This window comes from Callithrix jacchus, chromosome 22 (genome assembly GCF_049354715.1).
Source record: "Callithrix jacchus isolate 240 chromosome 22, calJac240_pri, whole genome shotgun sequence".
NCBI classification, from domain to species: Eukaryota; Metazoa; Chordata; class Mammalia; order Primates; family Cebidae; genus Callithrix; species Callithrix jacchus.
Window position 1 is genome coordinate 46,122,153 of NC_133523.1, and position 22,754 is coordinate 46,144,906.

General features: G+C 46.4%; 1 protein-coding gene, 1 non-coding gene and 2 pseudogenes across 8 annotated transcripts in view; 2 read left to right on the plus strand and 2 right to left on the minus strand.

Annotated features, from left to right (window-relative positions):
- LOC103790060 (uncharacterized) overlaps window positions 1-22,754 on the minus strand; it is a 56,109-nt gene that overhangs the window by 14,593 nt on the left and 18,762 nt on the right. For 3 of the 7 annotated variants that reach the window (XM_078361179.1, XM_078361177.1, XM_078361178.1), the window contains exons 2-3: window positions 20,166-20,355; window positions 15,453-15,579 (exon numbers count right to left, since the gene is read on the minus strand). In XM_078361179.1, the coding sequence (XP_078217305.1) occupies window positions 15,453-15,579; window positions 20,166-20,180 (142 nt within the window). In that variant the 5' untranslated portion in view covers window positions 20,181-20,355. Of the gene's footprint in view, window positions 1-71; window positions 983-6,593; window positions 6,766-15,452; window positions 15,580-20,165; window positions 20,356-22,754 lie in introns of those variants that run through there. The other 4 variants (XM_078361182.1, XM_078361183.1, XM_078361180.1 and 1 more) reach the window with 4 other exon arrangements.
- LOC108589656 (large ribosomal subunit protein eL39 pseudogene) lies at window positions 7,455-10,899 on the plus strand (annotated as a pseudogene).
- LOC108589655 (cysteine-rich protein 1 pseudogene) lies at window positions 18,891-19,358 on the plus strand (annotated as a pseudogene).
- LOC118150331 (U6 spliceosomal RNA) lies at window positions 20,922-21,028 on the minus strand. Its single transcript, XR_004738444.1, has one exon. It is a non-coding gene; the product is annotated as a U6 spliceosomal RNA (small nuclear RNA).

Here is a 22,754-nt window from a genome sequence, read left to right on the forward strand (position 1 = left end):
TCCCAAAGAGCTGGGATTACAGTCATGAACCATTGTGCCCGATCATTATTTAATATTTAGAAACCACTCACTTGTTTTCTGTGACAAAACACACACACAGGGGACACCTCACCCTGTGGAAAGACGGTCCTTGGCCCGCTGCAGCAGATATTATGCAGAGATAAGAATGTCTTACAGGAAGCCGTATAAGGGTAGTTTTGTCCTATTTTCAGATCTTGTTCTTTTCCAGTCACGACAATTTACTTTGAGAGAGCCCCCATTTCTTCAGACAAGCTCGGGCTCAAGATCTCACCTCCCTAGACCTCTCTCCTGGCTGGCTCCTCCAGTACCTGGACAACCTCCTCCCCTGTAGCTCTTCTTTAGAGGACTCTCAGACTCACACTATTACCCTTGTAAACTTTCTTGCTAGTGAAGGATATAGGGTTTCCCCCTCCAAAGCCCAACTCTTCACTCCAACGGTGTTGTACTCAGAAGTGCAGCTCTCCACCAGGGCCCAAGCCACGACCCCAGCACGAGCAGCACTGACAGACAGCCTACCCCCACCCACTTCTAAAGGTGAAATCCTTTATTTTTTTCAGACGGGGTTTCATCATGTTGGTCAGGCTGGTCTTGAACTCTCGACCTCAGGTGATCCGCCTGCCTTGGCCTCTGAAGAGCTTGGATTACAGGCGTGAGCCACCATGCCTGGTCTTTTCTTTTTAAGATGGGGTTGAGCCGCACAAGGGCTCACGCCTATAATCCCAGCACCTTAGAAGGCCGAGGCGGGTAGATCACGAGGTCAAGAGATCGAGACCATCTTGGTCAACAAGGTAAAACCCCATCTCTACTAAAAATACAAAAATTAGCTGGGCATGGTGGCGCGTGCCTGTAATCCCAGCTACTTGGGAGGCTGAGGCAGGAGAATTCCTTGATTCCAGAAGGCGGAGGTTGCGGTGAGCCGAGATCGTGCCATTGCACTCCAGTCTGGGTAACAACAGCGAAACTAAAAAAAAAAAAAAAAAGAGAGAGAGATGGGGTTGAAATTCTTTCTTTCCTAGGACTAGCAAGCTTCTTCAGAATATGAATTCCCAATTTTGCTCTCCTCACCTGCCCACACTGTGGAGGGGCTAGAGGCCCTCTAATTAAGCGTCTACATCCATCATGAAATACAATCCCTAGCTTCCACAAACTTAAACCGCTTCTTCTGTCTGTGCCCGACATCTCTCAGCCCTTCATTCTCCACACTGTGAAAAACCATGGAATAGCCCTTGGTGTCTTTGGCCAACAAAAAAGTCCTCCTCCCTTCACACCTATAGATCACCTCGGTAAACAGTTAGACACCACCGCCGGAAGGCGGATGACCTGCCTCCAAGCCCCAGTAGCAGCTGCCACCCTAGCCTTAGAAAGCAAAAATCATTCGGTCAAAACACCACAGTGCACAGCCACATCATCTGCAAAGCCTCCTCTCCTCCCGAGCACTGAGCACACTTTCTTATTCCCCAATCCAACCACTCCATGCCGTTTCTTAAAAACTGAGTTCTACTCCTCCAAAAGTGCTCCTTCAATCCTGCATCTCTACTCCCAGTATCTTCCTTTTCTCCCACAAATCCTTGATCACCTACAGCCTCATTTTCTAAGAGCTCCCCTAACCCTCTCCCCAGTCCTGACAACCAGTTATTTTAGATGGCTTCTCTTCCAAGTCAGTCAGCTCCATAAAATCCCTGGGGATACAGTCATCACCTTTAACTAAAGCCAGACCCCTGCCCCCAGGGACCTCCTCCCAAAACACAGAACTTACAGCTCTCACCAGGGCCCTAACCCTCTCCAAAGGCAAAGTCAACATTTTTACCAAGTCCAAATATGCCTATCACATTCTCCGTCTGGCAAGAGAGAGGATTTCTTATTGCCAAAGGAACCCCCTTTACCAACTCCTCCAGACTGCATGCCTCCTGGCTGAAACAGGAGTTACACACTGTGGAGGGCACCACACAGGGTCAGATGACATCTCAAGAGGAAACAGAAAGGCCAATGAAGCAGCAAAAGAAGCCTCCCTTCCTTCTGACCCTGCCCAGCTCCTCCTGGTTACCCCCACCACCCAGCCCCAATATTCCCCCACTGAAAAGGCTTCACTGCTACAGGAGACCACCTCTCCCTACAACCCCTCAGCTCCTTCCTCCAAATACAGACTCCAATTCTTCCTCAAGTTCCTAACTCTTTTAACAGTCAGCCTCACTGCCTCTGCCCCGAGACTCCCTTCTGACTTCTACAAGACTCGAACGCTCGCTGGATCACTCCTTGTTACTGAGGCTCCCCTGCTCTCTGGATCACTCACTCCTTGTTCCTGAGGCTCCCCCGCTCTCTGGATCTCTCACTCCTCGTTACTGAGGCTCCCACGCTCTCTGGATCTCTCACTCCTCATTACTGAGGCTCCCATGCTCTCTGGATCTCTCACTCCTCGTTACTGAGTCTCCCATGCTCTCTGGATCTCTCACTCCTCGTTACTGAGGCTCCCCCGCTCTCTGGATCCCTCACTTCTTGTTACTGTGCCCCAGCTCTACACTTGCTGGACCTGCATTTCCCTTTCCTCTACTGCCTGCTCAGGTCTCCCAGTTTCTCAGCCCTGGGACCATATTTTCATTTGGTTTTCATACACCATCCAAAAAGGCTCTGCCTCTGTGGACAGAGTCCTCATCCTCACTGGAAACAATCCCACTGCCCTGCTAACAGAGTTTCCTACCTTCTCTCCACATACACTGCCAACTACAACCACACAAAACTGCAGCGTTCACGCCAAAGGCTTGAGACAGCTAGCGTGACTCGCCCTATTTTGGCTGCTGGACCTATCTGCTCTCCCCGCTGCTCTCGAGGGCTGTCGAGTTGAGGCAAGGGTCACGGGCTGAGCCACTGAGGCAAAAACAAGATACAGAGCAAGGGCCTGCGGTTTACGAGGACATTGTGCTGACTGCTTTCATGTCCCCTTTAGTCTCTGTGTAAGCAACAGGCTTGGCGCAATTGAGATGCCTGAGAGGGGCAGAGACCCCTGCCCATATTCTCTCAGGAGCTGAGCCTCTGTTCTACCTCCTGATGGAAAACATGATTAACAAGCCACTTAAGGGCACCATTGTTTGCTTGCACTGTGTATCTTTGAAAAACATAGATTAACTCTTAAACTGCTTTGTGAGCTGTTATCACAGGCCCCTGATAACTATTTTTACGTGGTTTCTGTTCCCTTTTCTGTTTACCCCTTTTCTGCTGAGCTAAAGTAAATGTAACAAAAAAAAAGGTATAAAAGCTGTCACCCACAAAAATAAAACTGCTGCTTGACTTAGGGTCACGCAGCCCTCCAGACTCCACTTTTCTTTATTCTTTCACTTCCACGCACTCTCTCCCTAAGGTTGAACAAGACATCTACGTTGGCGGTCTCGGGGACTCCCGCAGGTTGGCAGCCCCCCCCGGCAGACATGCCAGACCCCAACACAAAACTCCCTCACCCTGCCATCCAAGGTCCCATTCTTATGTGTCACCTCTTGGAATGGACACACACTTAGGCACCATCCCTCCCTCTGCCTGTGGCTCAACTCAGACCATCTGTCATCCCTCTTCCCAAACCTTCTGGCAGGGCCAGAAGGAAGGGAGGCTTCTTTTGCTGCTTCATTGGCCTTTCTGTTTCCTCTTGAGATGTCATCTGACCCTGTGTGGTGCCCTCCACAGTGTGTAACTCCTGTTTTAGCCAGGAGGCATGCAGTCTGGAGGAGTTGGTAAAGGGGGTTCCTTTGGCAATAAGAAATCCTCTCTCTTGCCAGACGGAGAATGTGATAGGCATATTTGGACTCTGAGTAAATTATTCAGTGACCCTGAAGCCAACGGCCTCTTTACCCAGCCCGTCTGCATTACCTCCCCTCCTGCCTCTCAAACATGGAAGACCGTGCCCCAGATAGGAAGTCTCAAAGGGGTCTCTCTCCTCCTCACTCTGGGTTTCTGAAGCTGAACCGAGTCCCTCCAAATGAGGAACTACACGTCCCAACACTTATTCTCAATCGGCTTGTCTGTCTGCATTAACACCGCAGGCATCTTCTTCCTCTGCGGACCCACAACCTACTTCTGTCTCCTACCCACTAGACAGGTATTTGCACCCTGGTTTACCTTACCCCCAACATTAACCTGGTCTCCTCAAACCAAGAAATTGGTGTCTCTGCTACATCACACACCAAAAAGGGCAATACAGTTCATTCCCTTATTAGCAGCCCTTGGAATCACGACTAGTGTCAGGTTGAAAGCAGAAAGAGGCTGGGCGCGGTGGCTCTCGCCTATTATCCCAGCACTCTGGGAGGCCGAGGCGGGTGGATCACGAGGTCAAGAGATCGAGACAATCCTGGTCAACATGGAGAAACCCCGTCTCTACTAAAAATACAAAAATTAGCTGGGCATGGTGGTGCATGCCTGTAGTCCCAGCTGCTCGGGAGGCTGACACAGGAGAATTGCCTGAACCCAGAAGGAGGAGGTTGCAGTGAGCCGAGATCACGCCATTGCACTCCAGCCTGGGTAAGAAGAGCGAAACTCCGTCTCAAAAAAAAAAAAGAAATGGGCAACATGACCACTCAAAGAACCCACCTGCATAATCAGCAGCCTGGGCAACAAGTGAGACTCCATCTCAATAGAAAAAAAAAAGCTGAAAGACCGAGCACAACAACTTAAGGACAGTCAGTTCACCTGGCCCCAGTGGTTCTGTAACCCCCGGGCACCCTGGCCACCGCCCCTCCTAGGTCCTGCCATAACCCTTTCTCCTTTTGGCAATGAGCCCCTGCCTCTTATGTCTCCTCACCCACCTTTTACAGGACCGTATTAGAGCTTTCGCCCATGGACACAAGACATGACGCTGCTCCAAGAGTACCGACATCTCCAGGAATGACAATCCCTACCAACTAGCCCCGCACACAGTCTCCCTTCCAACAAGAAGCAGCCGGATGACAAGGGCGCCCTCTTGTTAGCTATTAACAGGCAGGAATGTAAGGGACAAGCTGCCTCAGAAAACCCCCTCCCCATAACTGAACCCCCCACACTCAGATTGCTCCGCAGCTGCATTCCTGAACTCCCAAGTAGCTGCTACAAGTAAGCAAAGGCTTATTAGTGATCTGGGCAGCTCGGGGGAGCACAGGGAAGACAAATGTTCGTTTCCATACTTGTAAATTCCTGCTTTACATATACCTGAAAAATCCTGTTTTTTTTTTAACTACCACCACAAAAGTCACAGGATGATGTGTTGTAAGTCTGTCCCAAGGTACAAACCATCTCTGCCTGTTGCAAGCTGATAGAGTCTCAGTCCTGAAACTCCCTTATGCCCCTCTCACCCCATGTAAACCCCTCCTTTTGTAAGCTCGGGGCTGCCTCCTGTGATTGTTATGGGACAGCCGGCAGGTTAGTAAAACTTGCTTCCTGGGGTCCGCAGTGGCTCCGGCCAGATGTCGTGGCGCTTGCGGAGGCGAGGCTGTGAGTTCAAGGCCAACCTGAGCAACCTTAAAAGCTCTCCTTGATCGGCAAAAAAAAAAAAAGTAAAACTTGCTTCCTGAGCTTGAGTCTAGTTCCATTCTCTTGGCTAAACTTACACTCCCCACGCGGACTAACAAAGGATCAAAGGCTACTCTTTCTACAGCTCTCCGCCTTCCACCACGTCTCCCAAGGAAACACAGAGTGCCCAGGAGTGGCCATGGCCAGGCCCCGGCCACCGCTTCCGCACAGGGCACCCACCTGCTGTGGGCTCGGGCCAATTCACCTCAGCAAGGGCCGAAGTCCTTCATCCAGAAAAGGGGTAGCCCATGGGGACCTCAAAAGAAAGACTTCAACCCCCAGAATTTTTGTAAACGGGGCCCTGGAAATGCTCTCTCGGGCCTGTGAAGTGCTTTCTTCCACTTCACTCCCGCCCTGTGAAGTGCTTTCTTTATTGAATCAATTCTTGCTTTCACCGCTTAGTTCTTTTTTTTTTAAGGTTTCACCATGTTGGTCAGGCTGGTCTTGAACTCCCGACCTCAGCTGATCGCCCGCCTTGGCCTCCAAAGTGCTTGGATTACAGGCGTGAGCCACCACACTCGGCCCAGTTCTTTTCTTACTTTGTTGCTCTCTTTTTTTTTTTTTTTTTTTTTTCCAATTCTATGTCCAGCCAAAACCTGGACATCGCACACCCAAGGCTGCCTTCTAGTAAAACAGGGAGAGGATGGGATAAGATGGCTGCCTCCAGGAAGAGCTCGTCTCCCAGGGGTTGGAACTAGGGAGCAGCAGGGTCCGGCATTAGGAGGAGGGAGGTGGGGGGCGACGGCGCCTCCGGACAGGGGTGGGGTCTGCAGGATCCCAGGACCAGGCAGAGGACGCGCTGCCCTGCAAGAACTCAGGAGAGGGAGGCTGGGAGGCTGGGAGGCTGGGAGGCTGGGAGGCGCCCGGGGAGGGGAATCAGCCAGCGGGTGAAGACTCGAAACGGCGCTTGGCAGGAGGGTCAGGAGGGGTTCTCGGCAGGAAAATTTCTCTGTGGACGGTGTCTCCACGGACCCAGTGTAGGAAGAGTGGGACGGGATCCGACTCAGGAAGACTTTACATTCAAAAGGAAGCGACCCACGCACTCTCACCCGGACGTCTCAATTTGTTCTGGGATAAGAAAAAGGGGCCGGAATTTCTAGGTCTGTGGGGGAATCCCACGTCCCCGGTATAACGGCACCAGAGGCCTGGAAAGCGCGGACAAAACAGCAAGACTCACGCGCCACGGTGTGACCTTCAGTCCCAGCCGTCCACTTCCGGTCTGCCCGAGGCGGGAGACCAGGCCTGGGCGAGGGCGGGAAAGGACTCGAAGGTGTGGGCGGGGCCGGAGTGCGGCCGTGGCAGGTAGGGAAGGACCGAGGGGGCTGGTGCAGGGGAGAAGTTGCCGGGGCTGTGAGGGATCCGCCGGGGCGGGGACACGCTGGGGCTGAGCTTCACATCTGACTCTCCGGGCCTCTGTTTTCTGGGTTTTCGAGGCGAAAACCGCCAGTTGGGGCTGGAGCAGCTCAGCAGTCTGCGGAAATAGCACCATGCTGAGAAGTCAACCTGGGAGGTAATTGGATCCAGGAACGTTCCTTGCTATTGAACTTAATTTTAGCAATTTAATTCCAAAGCCTCGATGTTGTTTGGGGCAGGAAATGTTGCAAACTAGAATGCCAAATGCAAAGGCCTGCCTGAGCGAAACCTAGAATTTCAGGCTGACGGCCCAAATCCTCCCCCTTTAAATATGAATGACCATGGCCTGAGACACAAGGAGATCCTGACAACCTGTGCCCAAGGTGATGGGAACAACTTGCTCTGAGACATTAGGGCAGCATTAGACATCAATCAAATATTTTGAAGAAATACATTGCTTTGCTTCAAAAAGGCGGGACAACTCAAAGCGGGGGCTTCCAGGCTGTAGATAAATGTAAACATTTTCTGATTGACAATTGGTTGAATTTGTCTAAATACCAGGCCGGTCGCGGTGGCTCCTTCCTGTAATCCCAGCACTTTGGGAGGCCGAGGCGGGTGGATCACCTGAGGTCGGGAGTTAGAAACCAGCCTGACTAACATGGGGAGGAAACCCCATCTCTTAAAAAAAAAAAAGAATTTGTCTAAATACTTGTGATCCATAGAGAAAGTGTTCAGGTTCAGATAAAAGATAGTGGAGACCGAGGTTCTTGTGAAGTCTTCTTACTGAAGCCGGAAAGACCAGAAAACAAACCTCTCGACACTAAACAGGGAAAGAAGGGGTGATTGATTCGGCCGGGACAGCCCAGCCCCCAACGAAGAAAATCCTTGCCCTTTTTAGGGCTTACAACTCTAGAAATTACATGTGAAAGGGTCTTGATCCATGACGTAGGCGTGGGGTTTGATCGTGTTTAAGTAAAAACAATGCCTTTTGAAAAGATTCCTCCATACCGTATCTGTGATCTATAGATGGGACTGTGGTTAGCAGCAGGGGTCTTATCCTTAACCTGGCTGGCCAGCCCTCCTCTGGCTGACTTCTGACTTCTCCTTTTCAGTTGCAATGTAGAAGAGGATTAAGGGTCTCGTTCCTCACTACTACTGGCTGTCCTTAGAAATAATAGATGACAGGCCGGGCGTGGTAGCTCAAGTCTGTAATCCCAGCACTTTGGGAGGCGGAGGCGGGTGGATCATGAGGTCAAGAGATCGAGACCATCCTGGTCAACAGGGTGAAACCCCGTCTCTATTAAAAATACAAAAAAAATTAGCTGGGCATGGTGGCTCGTGCCTGTAATCAATCCCAGCTAGTCAGGAGGCTGGGGCAGGAGAATTGCCTGAACCCAGGAGGCGGAGGTTGCGGTGAGCCGAGATCGTGCCATTGCACTCCAGTCTGGGTAACAAGAGCAAAACTCCGTCTCAAAAAAAAAAGAGATAATAGATGACAAATGTTTTCTATTCAGACCATTAAACGGTGCTAGATTCTCACAATCTCTTCAGGATTGAGAATACTTAGAAGAAAAAGATCTAGTTCTGTTAACAGAGATTGTTTCCAGATGCTCATGTGCCCCCAACAAAGGACAACTTTGCAGAACCATTCCAAAATATGGCAAAGAAACATACTGTGGAGTAAAATATTTTGACTTTCTTGTCACATGTCATGCCAGAGTCAGACTGGAAAGTAAGACAGGATATGTAGGATTAAATAAAACCCATCTGATCAGCAGTTATGGTTTGTAGGGCATGACACCCAGGCTCCTTAGATAGAAATTGGGGGAATATAAGAAAAATCAGAGCTTTGTCCTCATTCTCAAATACTTTTTTAAAAAATATTTCTTCCCTGAAATATAATCACATACTTGTACGATTAATGTTGCTAAAAACATATCAATAATTTTTTTCTTTTTTTTTGAGGCGGAGTTTCGCTCTTGTTACTCAGGCTGGAGTGCAATGGTGCGATCTTGGCTCACTGCAAACTCTGCCTCCTGGCTTCAGGCAATTCCGCCTCAGCCTCCCAAGTAGCTGGGACTAGAGGCACGTGCCACTATGCCCAGCTAATTTTTTGTATTTTTAGTAGAGACGGAGTTTCACCATGTTGACAAGAATCGTCTCAATCTCTTGACCTCGTGATCCACCCGCCTCGGCCTCCCAAAGTGCTGGGATTACAGGCGTGAGCCACCGCGCCCAGCCTAGAGTCCCTTTTCAAACTCTTACCCTTCTGAGTGCCTCAAACTAGAGCCAGTTCAGACATGTTATAACAGAGCTGTACCAGTTTATTTTGGTGCAAAAAGTATGAAATTCATGCACAATTTTCTCATAATATGTATTTTTCCATTAACTTCTTGAAGACCCCTTTTACTATTAAATTGTATTCAAGAGGATATAAAAAGAATCATGGAATTAAACTGCCACTTATTTCTGGGATGCAAAAAAGATTCAACATATTCAAGCAAATCAATATATGCCACTTGAGCAGAATGAAAGATGAAAACCACATTATCTCAATAGATGGAGGAAAAGCATTTCACAAAACTCACCATCCAGTCATCATAGAAATCCTAAACAAAACAGACAAGGAAGGAAATTTACCTCAATAATATAAAGACCCTCCGTGAAATGACCACGATGGAAATAACCAGTTAAAAAGAAAAAATGGAATGCTTTTTCTGTAGGATCTCACATGATCCAAGAACACCCTCACCCCTTCTATCAATAAATACTGGCTGTCTTAGCCAGAGCAACTAAATAGCAAAAGAAATAAAACTCATCCAAATCAGAAAGAAAGAAAGAAGTAAATAATATTTGTAGATGACATGGTTTTCTGTGTAGAAAATCAGTCAACCAAAATACCACTATAACCAATACATACATTAAGTGTATTTGCAGAATACAGTATCAGTAGCAAAACTTAGCTGAATTTTCAGACATTAACAATGAACAATTTTAAAAGGAAATTAAGAAAACACTTCCATTTGCTAGACAACTTAAAGTAAGATATACTTAGGAATAAATGTAAAAAGGTGAGAAGATCATACTTAAATAGTGACTACACACATATAGATACAACCCATATTGATGGATTGGAAAAATATTGTTAAATGATTATATTACCCAATGTGACTTACATTCAACACAGTGCTCATAAAAAGCCACCACACCTGGCTTAATCCTCTTAACATAAAAACTTTAATGTCAATTAATGCTTGAACTCAATGTTAAGTCAACGCAAACTCAAGTTGATGCTGAATTGACTCTAATGTCAGTTAATGCTTGATGGGTTGTTATACGCATTGCATTTGGAACAATTATCTCAAGAATGAATTTTCCGATGTTCTGCAAGATTTACTCTAGACTGAAGACTTCGCCACACTTATGACATTTGTAGGATTTTTGTCCATTGTGGATTCTCTGATGTCTAATGACGTGAACGTGAAACAAAGGCTTTGCCACGATTATCACACGAGTGAGGTTTTCCTCCAATAAGAATTCTCCTCCTCTCTTCCTTTCTCCGCCATCGTGGTGTGTGCTTTATTCCATTTCTCGCCATGTCTTCTCACAAGACTTTCAGGATTAAGCGATTCCTGGCCAAGAAACAAGCAAAATCGTCCCATTCCCCAGTGGATTCGGATGAAAACTGGTAATAAAATCAGGTACAACTCCAAAAGGAGACACTGGAGAAGAACCAAGCTGGGGCTATAAGAAATTACACATGTGATGGCACATGTATTTATGCGGTCTGAAAGTCACAATCGTGTTACCAAATCAAGCTGAAAAATGTCACCGCTATCTGGAGAAGTTTGAACAGTTTCCTCTCTGGATCTGTTATGAAGGCATTAGTTAGTACAACCCACAGTGCTTCCATTATTCATGTTAAAAAAAAACAAGAAGGCTTTGGTTGCCTGGGTTCAGTAATAAATATGTGAGACCTTTCACTTCTAAAAAAAAAAAGAATTCTCCTATGTTTTGCATAAGATAAAGCTTGACTGAAGACGTTGCCACAATCATGACATTTATACGGTTTCCATCCAGTATGAGCTCACTGATGAATGACAAGGTATGAAAGATTGAAAAATTTGCTACACCAATTACACCTGTGAGATGTGTCTTCATTATGGATTCTCCAATGATTTGCAATGGTTGTAGCGTTACTGAAGACTTGGTGACCATCATTACATTAGTGAAGTTTCCCTATACCATGGATTGCTTGATGATGAATAAGTGCTCAGTGTCCACTAAAGGCTTGGCCGCGCTCAGTACACCTGTAATGTTTTTCTCCAGTGTGGATTCTAGTATATCGTGCCAGGTGTGAAGCACACCCAAAAGCCTTGTCACAAAAGTTACATTTCTATGGTTTCTCTCCAGTGTGAACTCTCCTATGGATTTCAAGGTATGATTTGCGAGTGTAAACTTTGTCACATTCTTCACATCTGTAAGGTTTCTCTCCAGTATGACGTCTATGATGACGTGTAAGGTGTGATTTTTGATTAAAAACCTTCCCACATTCATTACATTGGTAAGGTTTCTCTCCAGTGTGAATTTTCTTATGAAATAGAAGGCCTGAACTTTGATGGAAGGTCTTGCCACACTCATTACATTTGTAAGGTTTCTCTCCAGTATGAAGTCTACGATGGCATACAAGATATGACATGTGACAGAAGCTCTTGCCACACTCACTACACTTGTAAGGTTTCTCACCAGTGTGACATCTACGATGGCGTTCAATGTATCGCTTCTGATTAAAGACCTTGCCACACACATCACATTCATATTGTTTCTCTCCTAAATGGATGGTCTGATGTTTCCTTAACAGTGAGCTACAATGAAAGGCTTTGCCACTCTCATGACATGGGAAAGATTTTTCTCTCATGTGTACTTCCTCTCTTTCTGTCAGTAATGAATGAAGCAAATTATTCCTGCAGTAATTAGAAATATGGGTTTGGGGCCTACAAAAAATTCTTGGGGAAGCTGAAATTAAGGAAACATCAGTTACAGACTTCTCTAGTTGATGATCAATGTTCTCTTCATTCTGAAATATATGCAGGTTAGACAGATGTGAATGAAAGCTCACTCCAAGCTGATCTTCCACAGGCTTGTTTCCAGGATGCCTGTCATCATATCGGTCTGTACTATCAGTCAGCTTTTTGATTTTTGTCATGGGTACTTCCTGACTATTTCTTTCATCCTTTTGCCACTGAAACTCAAAGTCATGAATATTTTTCTCAGTTTTCTGGAAGCAAAAATCTCCAGTTTGATGAATTTCATGTCTCTGCAATGTCCCTGTGTGGAACACGTCTGTATTGCCTGGCCCTGTGGATGAGAACTCCTTCATCATGCATATGGAAGAGATGTCTACAAAACATAAACACCAACAGGTTTCCAATTCAGTACAGCTGGTAAATAATACTGAAATGTGTAAATATGACACAAAAAAACAATACTTATTGTAAACTTCCACAACATGATCTTCAAAGTTTAGGAACACAACAAGAGTAAGATTCTTTAATAAATAAAGGGTGGGCTGGGCGCCGTGGCTCATGCCTGTAATCTCAACACTTTGGGAGGCGAAGGCACGTGGATCACCTGAGGTCAGGAGTTCAAGACTAGCCTGGCCAACATGGTGAAACTCTGTCTGTCACCCAGACTGAATGCAGTGGTGTGTTCTTGGCTCACTGCAACATCTGCATCCCAGATTCAAAAGATTCTCCTGCCTCAGCCTCCTGAGGAGGTGGAATTACAGGCATGTGACACAGCACCCGTCTAATGTTTAGTATTTTTAGTAGAGATGGCGTTTCGCTATGTTAGCCAGGATGGTCTCGATCTCCTAACCTCGTGATCCACCTGCCTCAGCCTCCCTCAGTGCTGAAATTACAAGCATGAGCCACCATGTCTGGCCTCTGTATTTTATTTTTTTGAGATGGAGTCTTGCTCTGTCACCCAGACTGGAATGCAATGGTGCGATCTCGACTCACTGCAGCCTCTGCCACCTTGGTTCAAGCGATTCTCTTGCCTCAGCCTCCTGAGTAGCTGGGATTGCAGGCACGTGCCACCATGCAGCTAACTTGTGTATTTTTAGTAGAGATGAGGTTTTACTATGTTGGCCAGGCTGGTCTCAAATTCCTGGCCTCAAATTATCCACCAGCCTCAGCCTTTCAGAGTCCTGGAATTACAGGTGTGAGCCACTGTGCCTGGCAGCACATTGTGACATTAATGAGTGGAGTGGTAAGTTATATTGCTTACTACATATTGAAAAGCCATATGTATAATCTCAAAAATTAATTAGTAAAAGATTGTAATTTACGATAAAATCAGCAAGCAAATAATACATTTATACAGCCTGCAGAACTCGGGACCCGGACATGGTGGCTCATGCCTGTAATTCCAGCACTTTGGGAGGCTGAGGTGGCTGGATCACAAGGTCAGGAGATCTTGACCATCCTGACCAACATGGTGAAACCCCATCTCTACTATAAATACAAAAATTAGCCAGGTGTGGTGGTAGGCACCAGTAATCCCAGCTACTTGGGAGGGTGAGGCAGGAGAATCGCTTGAACCCGGGTGACAGAGCAAGACTCCATCTCAAAAATAAGACGAAAGTCTCAACATCTACCTGCCACCAGCACACAATATAAGAACTGAAATACATGTTAAGATCACTACCTTCTGATGTCTGAGGTCAAGAAAATACACAGCATGATAAGGAATAAGAATTGTCTGACAGGCCGGGCGCACTGGCTCACGCCTGTAATCCTAGCACTTTGAAAGGCTGAGACAGGTGGATCACAATGTCAGGGGTTCAAGACCAGCCTGGCCAACATGGTGAAACCCCGTCTCTACTAAAAATATAAAAATTAGCTGTGCATGGTGGTGCGTGCCTGTAGTCCCTGCTACTCAGGAGGCTGAGACTGGAGAACAGTTTGAACCCAGGAGGCGGAGGTTGCTGTGAGCCAACATTACACCACTGAACTCCAGCTTGGGTGACAAGGCAAGACTGAGCCTCAAAAAAAAAAAAAAAAACTGCCTAACAACATCAGAGCTTGCAATTATGATGTCACATCTACAGTATGTCACAGCCAGGCAATACAGCAATTCTATGTATAAGTATTGCACTTAGTTATCAAGTTCACTATGCACAAAATATAAAACATAGAATGTGTACTTGGAAAATTTATAAACTGAAATCAGAGAAAACATTGCATAAAACCAAATGCACTCCCAACACCCAGATACATAGAGACTGAGACTCAATGAGACAGAAAATTAATAAGGATATCAAGGACTCGAACTCAGATCCGGAACAAGTAAACTTAATAAATATTTATAGAGCTCTCCACTTCAAATACACAAAATACACATTCTTGTCAATACCACATCACACCTACCCATTAGTTTAAATGAAACACTGATTGGCCATTATTAATACCCAATTTTTTTCAGAATTAAGCAATATTTCCGTTCACGCTCCCTCTTTCTCTTCCTCTTTCTTCCTCTCCTTTACTCATTTTTTTTTTCTTTCCTTCTCTCAAAAAAAAAGAAATCAACTTGTAAACCTCTAGATCCAGGTCGGCAATGTCTCTCTCATTGCTTGATTTCCTTCCCTCCCTCCCTCCCTCCGTCCCTCCCCTCTTCCTCCCTTCCTTCCTTCCTTCATCCCTCCTTTCCTCCCTACCTTCCTCCTTCCCTCAAAAAAACAAAAAAAACAAAAACAAACCAAATGCACAATAAAAACATAAAAATCCTAATGCAGGCTGCCTGGTCTGAATGTTCGTATTGGCCGAAAGCCATGTTGAGAGTTCTTATTCTCCAACAGGATGTCCCTGTAGGTGGGGCCTCTGAGAGAACTTGGTCATGGGTGTTGACTACTGGGAATAGGACTAGTGCTTTTATGAAAAGCTCATTAAATCAATACAGAGCAGAGAAATAAGTGGGAGCAAAGAAAGATGTCCATTCAGAGATCCCTGGATTTAAACTTTTCTTTCCTCACAGAATTCTCCCACTTGCAGAGTTTCCCCACACACTATTTAAAAGTGTAGGTTCTAGCTGGGCGCAGCGCTAACGCCTATAATCCTAGCACTTTGGGAGGCCGAGGCTGGTAGATCATGAGGACAAGAGATCGAGACTATCCTGCTCAACAAGTTGAAACCCCGTCTCTACTAAAAATAAAAAAATTAGCCAGGCATGGTGGCAGGCACATGTAGTCACAGCTACGTGGGAGGCTGAGGAAAAAGAATTGCTTGAACCCTGGAGGTGGATGTTGTGGTGAGCCGAGATCATGCCACTGCACTTCAGCCTGAGCAACAGAATGAGACTCCACCTTAAAAAAAAGAAAAGGAAAAAAAAGGGTGGGGGACAGTTAAATTCCAGATGCTGCATCATAAAGCTTTTCATTTCGAAATCAATACGGCTTCCATTTTAGTCAAGCAAGGATGTGGCTCCCAGGAGGCAACAAGGGAAAATACAAACATACGCAAGGGCACGTCCCCGCTTCCGGGGGAAGTTGGACTCACCCAGGGAGACCAGGTTCCTGTAGTTCTCCAACATCACGTCCCTGTGTAAAGTCTTCTGAGCAGGGTCCAGGCATCTCCACTCCTCCTGAGAGAATTCTATGGCCACATCCCTGAATGTCAATAGACCCTGAAATGAAAACACATTTGAACCACATGGTTACGGGAGGAGTTCTGATCTTTACCGAGAATGAGAAAAGGAGAGAGGTGAAAGCATGGATTTAATCGTAGGGAATGTTCTGACAAACGGAGAAAGGGACTTTTCACCAAACTATACCTCCCCAGTTGTGTTTATTATACTTTTTGAAGAGGTCATTATACTTTCTCAGTATACCTTTCTTATGGTTGTGGATAATACAAGAAATACACAAAAAAATCAATGCAGCGTTCCCATTATAGAAATGTTAGAAACTTTTACACACCAAGTGATAGTCAGTATTTAGAAGAGACAGAGTATGAGTGCTGCTTCAGAGATGACAATGTTTACAGTGAAAGATCAAAAACTAAAATTCGGCCAAGTGCGGTGACACATGCATGTAATCTCAGCTATTCAGGAGGCTGAGGCATGACAATGCCTTGAACCTGGGAGATGGACATTGCAGTGATCCAAGACTGCACCACTGCAATTCTTGGATGAAGACCCTGGGAAACAGAGTCTTCATGTCAAAATAAAAATAAAAACAGAGTTAGCCAGGTATGGTGGCATACATCTGTGGTCCCAGCTACTTAGGAGGCTGAGGCTGGAGGATGGCTTGATCCTGAGAGTGGAGGTTGCAGTGAGCTCAGACTGCACCACTGTGCTTCAGCCTCGGCAACAGAGCAAAACCTCATCTGAAAATAAAATAAAATACATGAAAACAAAATTACTCAAAGCATGAACACCCATTTTGTGTGTGTATGTCCACAAAATGTTAAAACCTACACAGACTCACTAGAAACTAAATGTTAATACAAAGGGTTGTCATTTTCTCGAGGTTTTCAAACTTAAAAGATTTTCAGGCCAGGTGTGGTGGCTCACGCCTATAATCCCAGCACTTTGGGAGGCCGAGGCGGGTGGATCACGAGGTCAAGAGATCGAGACCATCCTGGTCAACAAGGTGAAACCCCGTCTCTACTAAAAATACAAAAATTAGCTGGGCATGGTGGTGCGCACCTATAATTCCAGTTACTCAGGAGGCTGAGGCAGGAGAATTGCTTGAACCCAGGAGGCGGAGGTCTCGGTGAGCTGAGATCGCACCATTGCACTCCAGGCTGGGTAACAACAGCGAAACTCCGTCTCAAAAAAAAAAAGATTTTCAAAATATACACGTGTATGTATATATGCATGTGTGTGCATATATGTGTGTGCGTATATGTGTGTGTTTATATATACATGCATAGAGGTTTTAACAATATAAAAAGTAGCAAGCTTTGTTTAACTGAAGAGGAATCTTGCCTTGGTGGAAAAGGATATTTTGGCAGCTGGGGACGGGGGGATCTTGTCAGATCTAAGGAAACAGGAAATGCTCCCTGCTAGACGAAGAAATCACTCTTTCCACTGCCAGACCTAGAGGAATCTTCAGATATCTGTTGTCACGCAGGCGCACACAGAGGCAGCCACTGTGGCACTATTAATACAGAGAAAAATTGCAGAGGACCCACATGTTGTCATTCAGCCAATTTCCAATGCAGACATCAAAGAGCAAGCTAGCCGTGTCTACTAACATGAGAACCTGTGAAGTTTCACAACTTGCAGGATCAAATTTCAAAGTAAGATATTTACTGGAACACAGAAGAAAACAACAGGCGCTGGGGTTTCCTTGAGCGTGGAGAGTGGGAGGAAGGAGAGGAGCAGAGAAAATAATTATTGTGGGGCAGGGTGGTGGCTCACACCCATAACCTCAGCACTTTGGGATGTCAAGGTGGGTGGATCACGAGGTCAAGAGAATGAGACCAGCCTGGCCAATGTGGTGAAATCCCATCACTACTAAAAATACAAAAATTGGCCAGGCGCAGTGGCAGCCACCTGTAATCCCAGCTACTCGGGAGGCTGAGGCAGGAGAATCGCTTGAACCCGGGAGGCGCAGGTTGCAGTGAGCCAAGATCATGCCATTATAGTCACGCCTGGGCAAGAAGAGCAAAACTCCATCTCAAAAAGATAAATAGATAAAAAAATAAATAGATAAAAAAATAAATATGGGGTACTAAGCTTTGTAAGGTCTTTTAGGCTATCTGGCTGCATCATAGCCATACCCTAAGTTGAGCCATGGCAACCCCCGTGACCCGCACATGCACCTCTGGATGGCCTCCCAGAACCAGAAAGTCTGAAGAAACTGGAAAACCACAAAAGGGAGAAAAAATAATAAACCCCTGCAGAGCCTACTGAACTTTGAGACACTCCCTATTGTTCCTTATTTCTGCCTCAAATAAGGCAATTGGTCTTTGAAACTGACCTGGGTCAACCTCAGAACTCTAGACCCTAAGACCCCTCCCAACCTGAAAAAATCACCCTAAACTGTAACTTTCCACTGCTTACCCCAAACCTATAAAACCAACTCCTATCCCACCGCTCTTGGCTGACTCTCTTCACACTCAGCCTGCCCCCTCCCAGGTGAATAAACAGCCATGCTGCTCACAGAAAGCCTGTGTAGGGGGGTCTCTTCATTCAGAGCACGTGTTTTAACAGGCTTAATACCAGAATGATGGAATAATCTATACAGCAAACCCCAATGACACGAGTTTACCCATGTAACAAACCTTCACATGCAGCATCAAAACTAAATTAAAAAAAATTTTTTTAATGTTCTTTAATTTGCTGCAGAATTTTTTTTTTAAAAGTCTCAGGACAGAAGCACACAAGTGTGACACTTCCTCTGACACCTGACACAGAACTGACAGTAGTGGGTCCCCGGTGAGGCTGGAAGGAGGGTGGAGGACGTGACAGGGGAAGGAGGAGCTTTATGGCCAAGGGGCTAAGCTGCAGCTTTGCTTGGAGCTTTACCACAAAACAAATACGTACATCATGTGGTGTTTAAATACAAAACCATTTATTAAATAATAATTGGGGGAGCTGGGCACAATAGCTCACGCCTGTAATCCCAACAATCTGGGAGGTGGAGATGGGCAGATCAGCCTTGCCTGACCCCAGGCTGGTTAGGGGTTTGAGACCAGCTGGGCCAACATGGTGAAACTCTGTCTGTGCTAAAAATACAAAAATAATTAGAGGGGTATTGTGGTACATGCTTATAATCCCAGCTACCCAGAAGGCTGAGGAAGGAGAATCGCTTGAACCCAAGAGGGGTTGAACCCAAGAGAAATTGCAGTGAGCCAAGATTACGCCACTGCACTCCAGCCTGGGAGACAGAGCGAGACTCTGTCTCAAAAAAAAAAAAAAAAAAATAAGTGGAATGAGAATATGGCTCCAAGTCTCATGCCTGCCGTCCTTCCCTCCCTGGCTGCTAACGCCCACACTGGACCCGGAGCTGCCATGCCTGCATGCTCCAAGTGTGACAAGGAGGTGTACTTCTCTGAGAGGGTGACCTCTCTGGCGAAGGACTGGCATCAGCCCTGCCTGAAGTGTGAGAAACGTGGGAAGGCGCTGACCTCCGGGGACCACGCTGAGCACGACAGCAAACCCTGCTACAACCATCGCTGCTACACGGCCATATTTGGGCCTAAAGGCTGTGGGCAGGGTGAAGCTGAGAGCCACACTTTCAAGTAAACCGGGTGGCGGAGACCCCATCCTTGGCTGCTCACTGGGCCACTCACTAGCCAGCAAATGCCAGGCCTCATCCCCAGATGACCAGGGCTCCCTTGTAGCCCTTAAGACCCTCAATAAACCCAAACACTTGGGGGGAAAAAAAAGGCTCAATATTTTACAATAAAAATGAAATACTGCTACCATATTTGAAAACAAATATAACCAATGTTATGGAAAACACCCGTTTCACAAGCCTCTCCACCATAACACCATAGTCTCCATCAGCTTATTGTGCTAAGAATGGTTTAATGAGGCCTGGTGCAGTGGCTCACACCTGTAATCCCAACACTTTCGGAGGCTGAGGCAGGTGGATCACGAGGTCAGGAGTTCAAGACCATCCTGGCTAAGGTGGTGAAACCTTATCTAAAAAAAAAATGTTTTAATGAATCTCCTGCTATTATTTAGGTTGGTTTCACATAGTTAAACTAATGGAATAAAACACCTTGTATCATTCATGTCTGTGTATGAACTTCCCATTTCTAATCAGTAAGATTTTTGGAATCATAAACACAGAAACTCACTCAATTACCTCAACATGTAGCACTAAATCAGGCAGAAAAGACTTCCCCTCATTGATCTCCTTTCCTAGAATTTCCCACGTACTTTGTGCACATTAATATGTAGTGTCCATGGGCAGCTGCTCTGCTCCTGGTCTACAGAGAGCTGATGGTGCATCAGATGTGGCCCCTGAACAATCCCTGCTGCCCAGCAGCCCTGACACCACGGAGCCCACACCCTGTCTCCATCCATGTCTGGGGTGAGCCCTTCCCAGGACCATGCCCAGTGCAGCCTCTTCCCATGCTCCTGTCACTGGGTCACCAGAGATAGAATCTAGTTGACATGAGAGGGACTGAGGGAAGCCATGGGTCAGTGCCAGCAAACCTGTCAGGCAGGACGCTTCAGACTCAGAGAAGATTCCCAACTCCAAGGCCCACCTGAAAGGAAGGAGACAGAACAATCCACCGAGATCATCTCACCTGAGGAAGAGTCATCCCTGACTCCTTTGCTTTCCTCTTCCTCTTCCGGGTTTCTTCTGTATCAAGAGTCTTTAGAAGTCAATCCTGAGGCTGGGTGCGGTGGCTCACACCTGTAATCCCAGCACTTTGGGAGGCCAGGGTGGGTGAATCATGAGGTCAAGAGATCGAGACCATGGTGAAACCCTGTCTCCTAAAAAAAAAAAAAAAAAAAAAAAAACAATCCTGAATGTTATAAATATGTTTGTTGCTCAGAATCAACATACCCCCTTCCTGTAACACAAGGACACATATTAAGGAGACCTCACCCTGAGGAAATATAGTCCCCTTGTCTGCCCACTGCACCAGGGCTGATAAACTCCTACAAGAAAACTAAGTGAATTTTTGAATCCTTTCTTCAGAACCTACTCACCTCCTGGAGAAGCCCAACCCTCACACTGCAGAAGTGGGAAGCTGGGCTGGAATGAGCTCCCCTTCAGGGCACAGACCCAGCCCGCACCAAAGCCCAGGCAGAGGCTGGGTGCACTGACCCATGCCTGTCATCCCAGCGCTGTGGGAGGCCAAGGCCCGTAGATCACTTGAGCCAAGGCCAAGGCCCGTGGATCACAGGAGTTCGAGACCAGCCTGGGCATCATAACAAAACCCTGTCTCCACCAACAACACAAAAACGTAGCCAGGCCTGGTGCACATCTGTGTCTGTGGTCCTTTTTCTTTTTCTTATTCAATTCTATGTTCAACAGCCAAAAACCTGGACATCTCACATTTATTTTTATTTATTTTAAAAATATTGTCATCCTTGTGCAGGGGCCATGCTCATCTTCTCTGTATCATTCCAATTTTAGTATATGTGCTGCCGAAGCGAGCACTGACAACTCACATTTCAGTCCTGCCTTCCAGTAACAGCTACTTAAAAGGCTGAGGTGGGAGAATCACCTGAGCCCACGGGGCAGAGATTGCAGTGAGCCAAGATTGCACCACTGCACTCCAGCCTGGGTGACAAGAGTGAGACAAGAAAGCAAAGAAAGCAAGAAAGAAAGGAGGCTGAATGGGCGGGTCACGAGGGAAGGAGTTGGAGACCAGTCTGGCCAACATAGTGAAACCCTGTCTCTACTATAAATACAAAAATTAGCCGGGCGTGGTGGTGGCACCTGTAGTACTAGCTATTTGGAAGGCTGAGGCAGGAGTACCACTTGAACTTGAGAGATGGAGGCTGCAGTGAGCCAAGACCATGCCATTGCAGTCCAGCCTGGGTGACAGAGTGAGACTCCATCTCAAAAACAAACAAGGAAACAAACAAACAAAAAGGGAATAATTTAAACCCACAAAACTTTGTAAATGGGGCCCTGGAGATGCTCGCCCTGGAGCCTACTCCCACCTTGTGGGGTGCTCTCCTGCTTCAGTAAATCCCTACTTTCGCCACTTTGTTCTTTTTTTACTGTGTGTGTGCGTGCGTGTGTGTGTGCGTGTGTGTGGCTGAGGCAGAGTCTCCCTCTATCACCCAGGGGAAAGTACAGTGGCACGATCTCAGCTCACTGCAACCTCCACCTCCCAGGTTCAAGCAATTCTCATGCCTCAGCCTCCTGAGAAGCTGGGATTACAGGCATGTGCCATCATATCCAGCTAATTTTTGTATTTTTAGTAGAGGCCAGGTTTAACCATGTTGGCCAGGATGGTCTCAAACTCCTTACCTCAGGTTATCCACCAGCCTTGGCCTCCCAAAGTGCTGGGATTACAAAAACCTGGACATCTCACATTTTAGTCCTGCCTTCCAGTATCAAGAAGGAGAAAATGGGATAACAAGATTGCCTCCAGAAAGAGCACATTCTCCAGGGGTTGGAACTGGGGAGAAGCAGGGCTCAGAATGAGGAAGGAGGTCAGGCGCTCAAAGAGATTCAGAAATTTGGCATGAAAAAGATGGAAACTCCAGGTCTATGCATTGATATTAGGCTCAGCAAAGCTGTCTAGCCAAAGGAATAAGGAATCTCCATACCATATTTGTGTGCGGTTGGCCAGAAAATGTAATGAGGATAAAGATTCACCCAATAAACTCTCCTTTTTTTTTTTTTTCTTTTTTAAATGAGATGGAGTCTTGCTCTGTCATTCAAGCTGGAGTCCAGTGGCAGGATCTCAGCTCACCGCAACCTCTGCCTCCCAGGTTCAATCAATTCTCCTGCCTCAGCCTCCTGAGTAGCTGGGATTACAGGTGTATGTCACCATGTTCAGCTAATTTTTTTTTTTTTTTTTTGTATTTTTAGTAGAGACAAGGTTTCATCATATTGGCAAGGCCGGTCTCAATTTCCTGACCTTGTGATCTGCCCACCTCCATCTCCCAAAGTGCTGGGATTACAGGGTGGGCCACCGTGCCTGGCTCACCAAATAAGCTGTACATTGTGGTTACCAGTGTTCCTGTTACCACTTTTTAAAAAAATCTACAGACAATGTGGAGAACAAATCAAGAATTGTAAAAAAAAAAAAAAAAAATCAAATAAAGTTAAGGCCAGGTACAGTGGCTCGTGCCTGTAATCTCAACACTTTGGGAGGCAGAGGCAGGCAGATCACCAGAGGTCCAGAGTTTGAGACCAGCCTGATAAC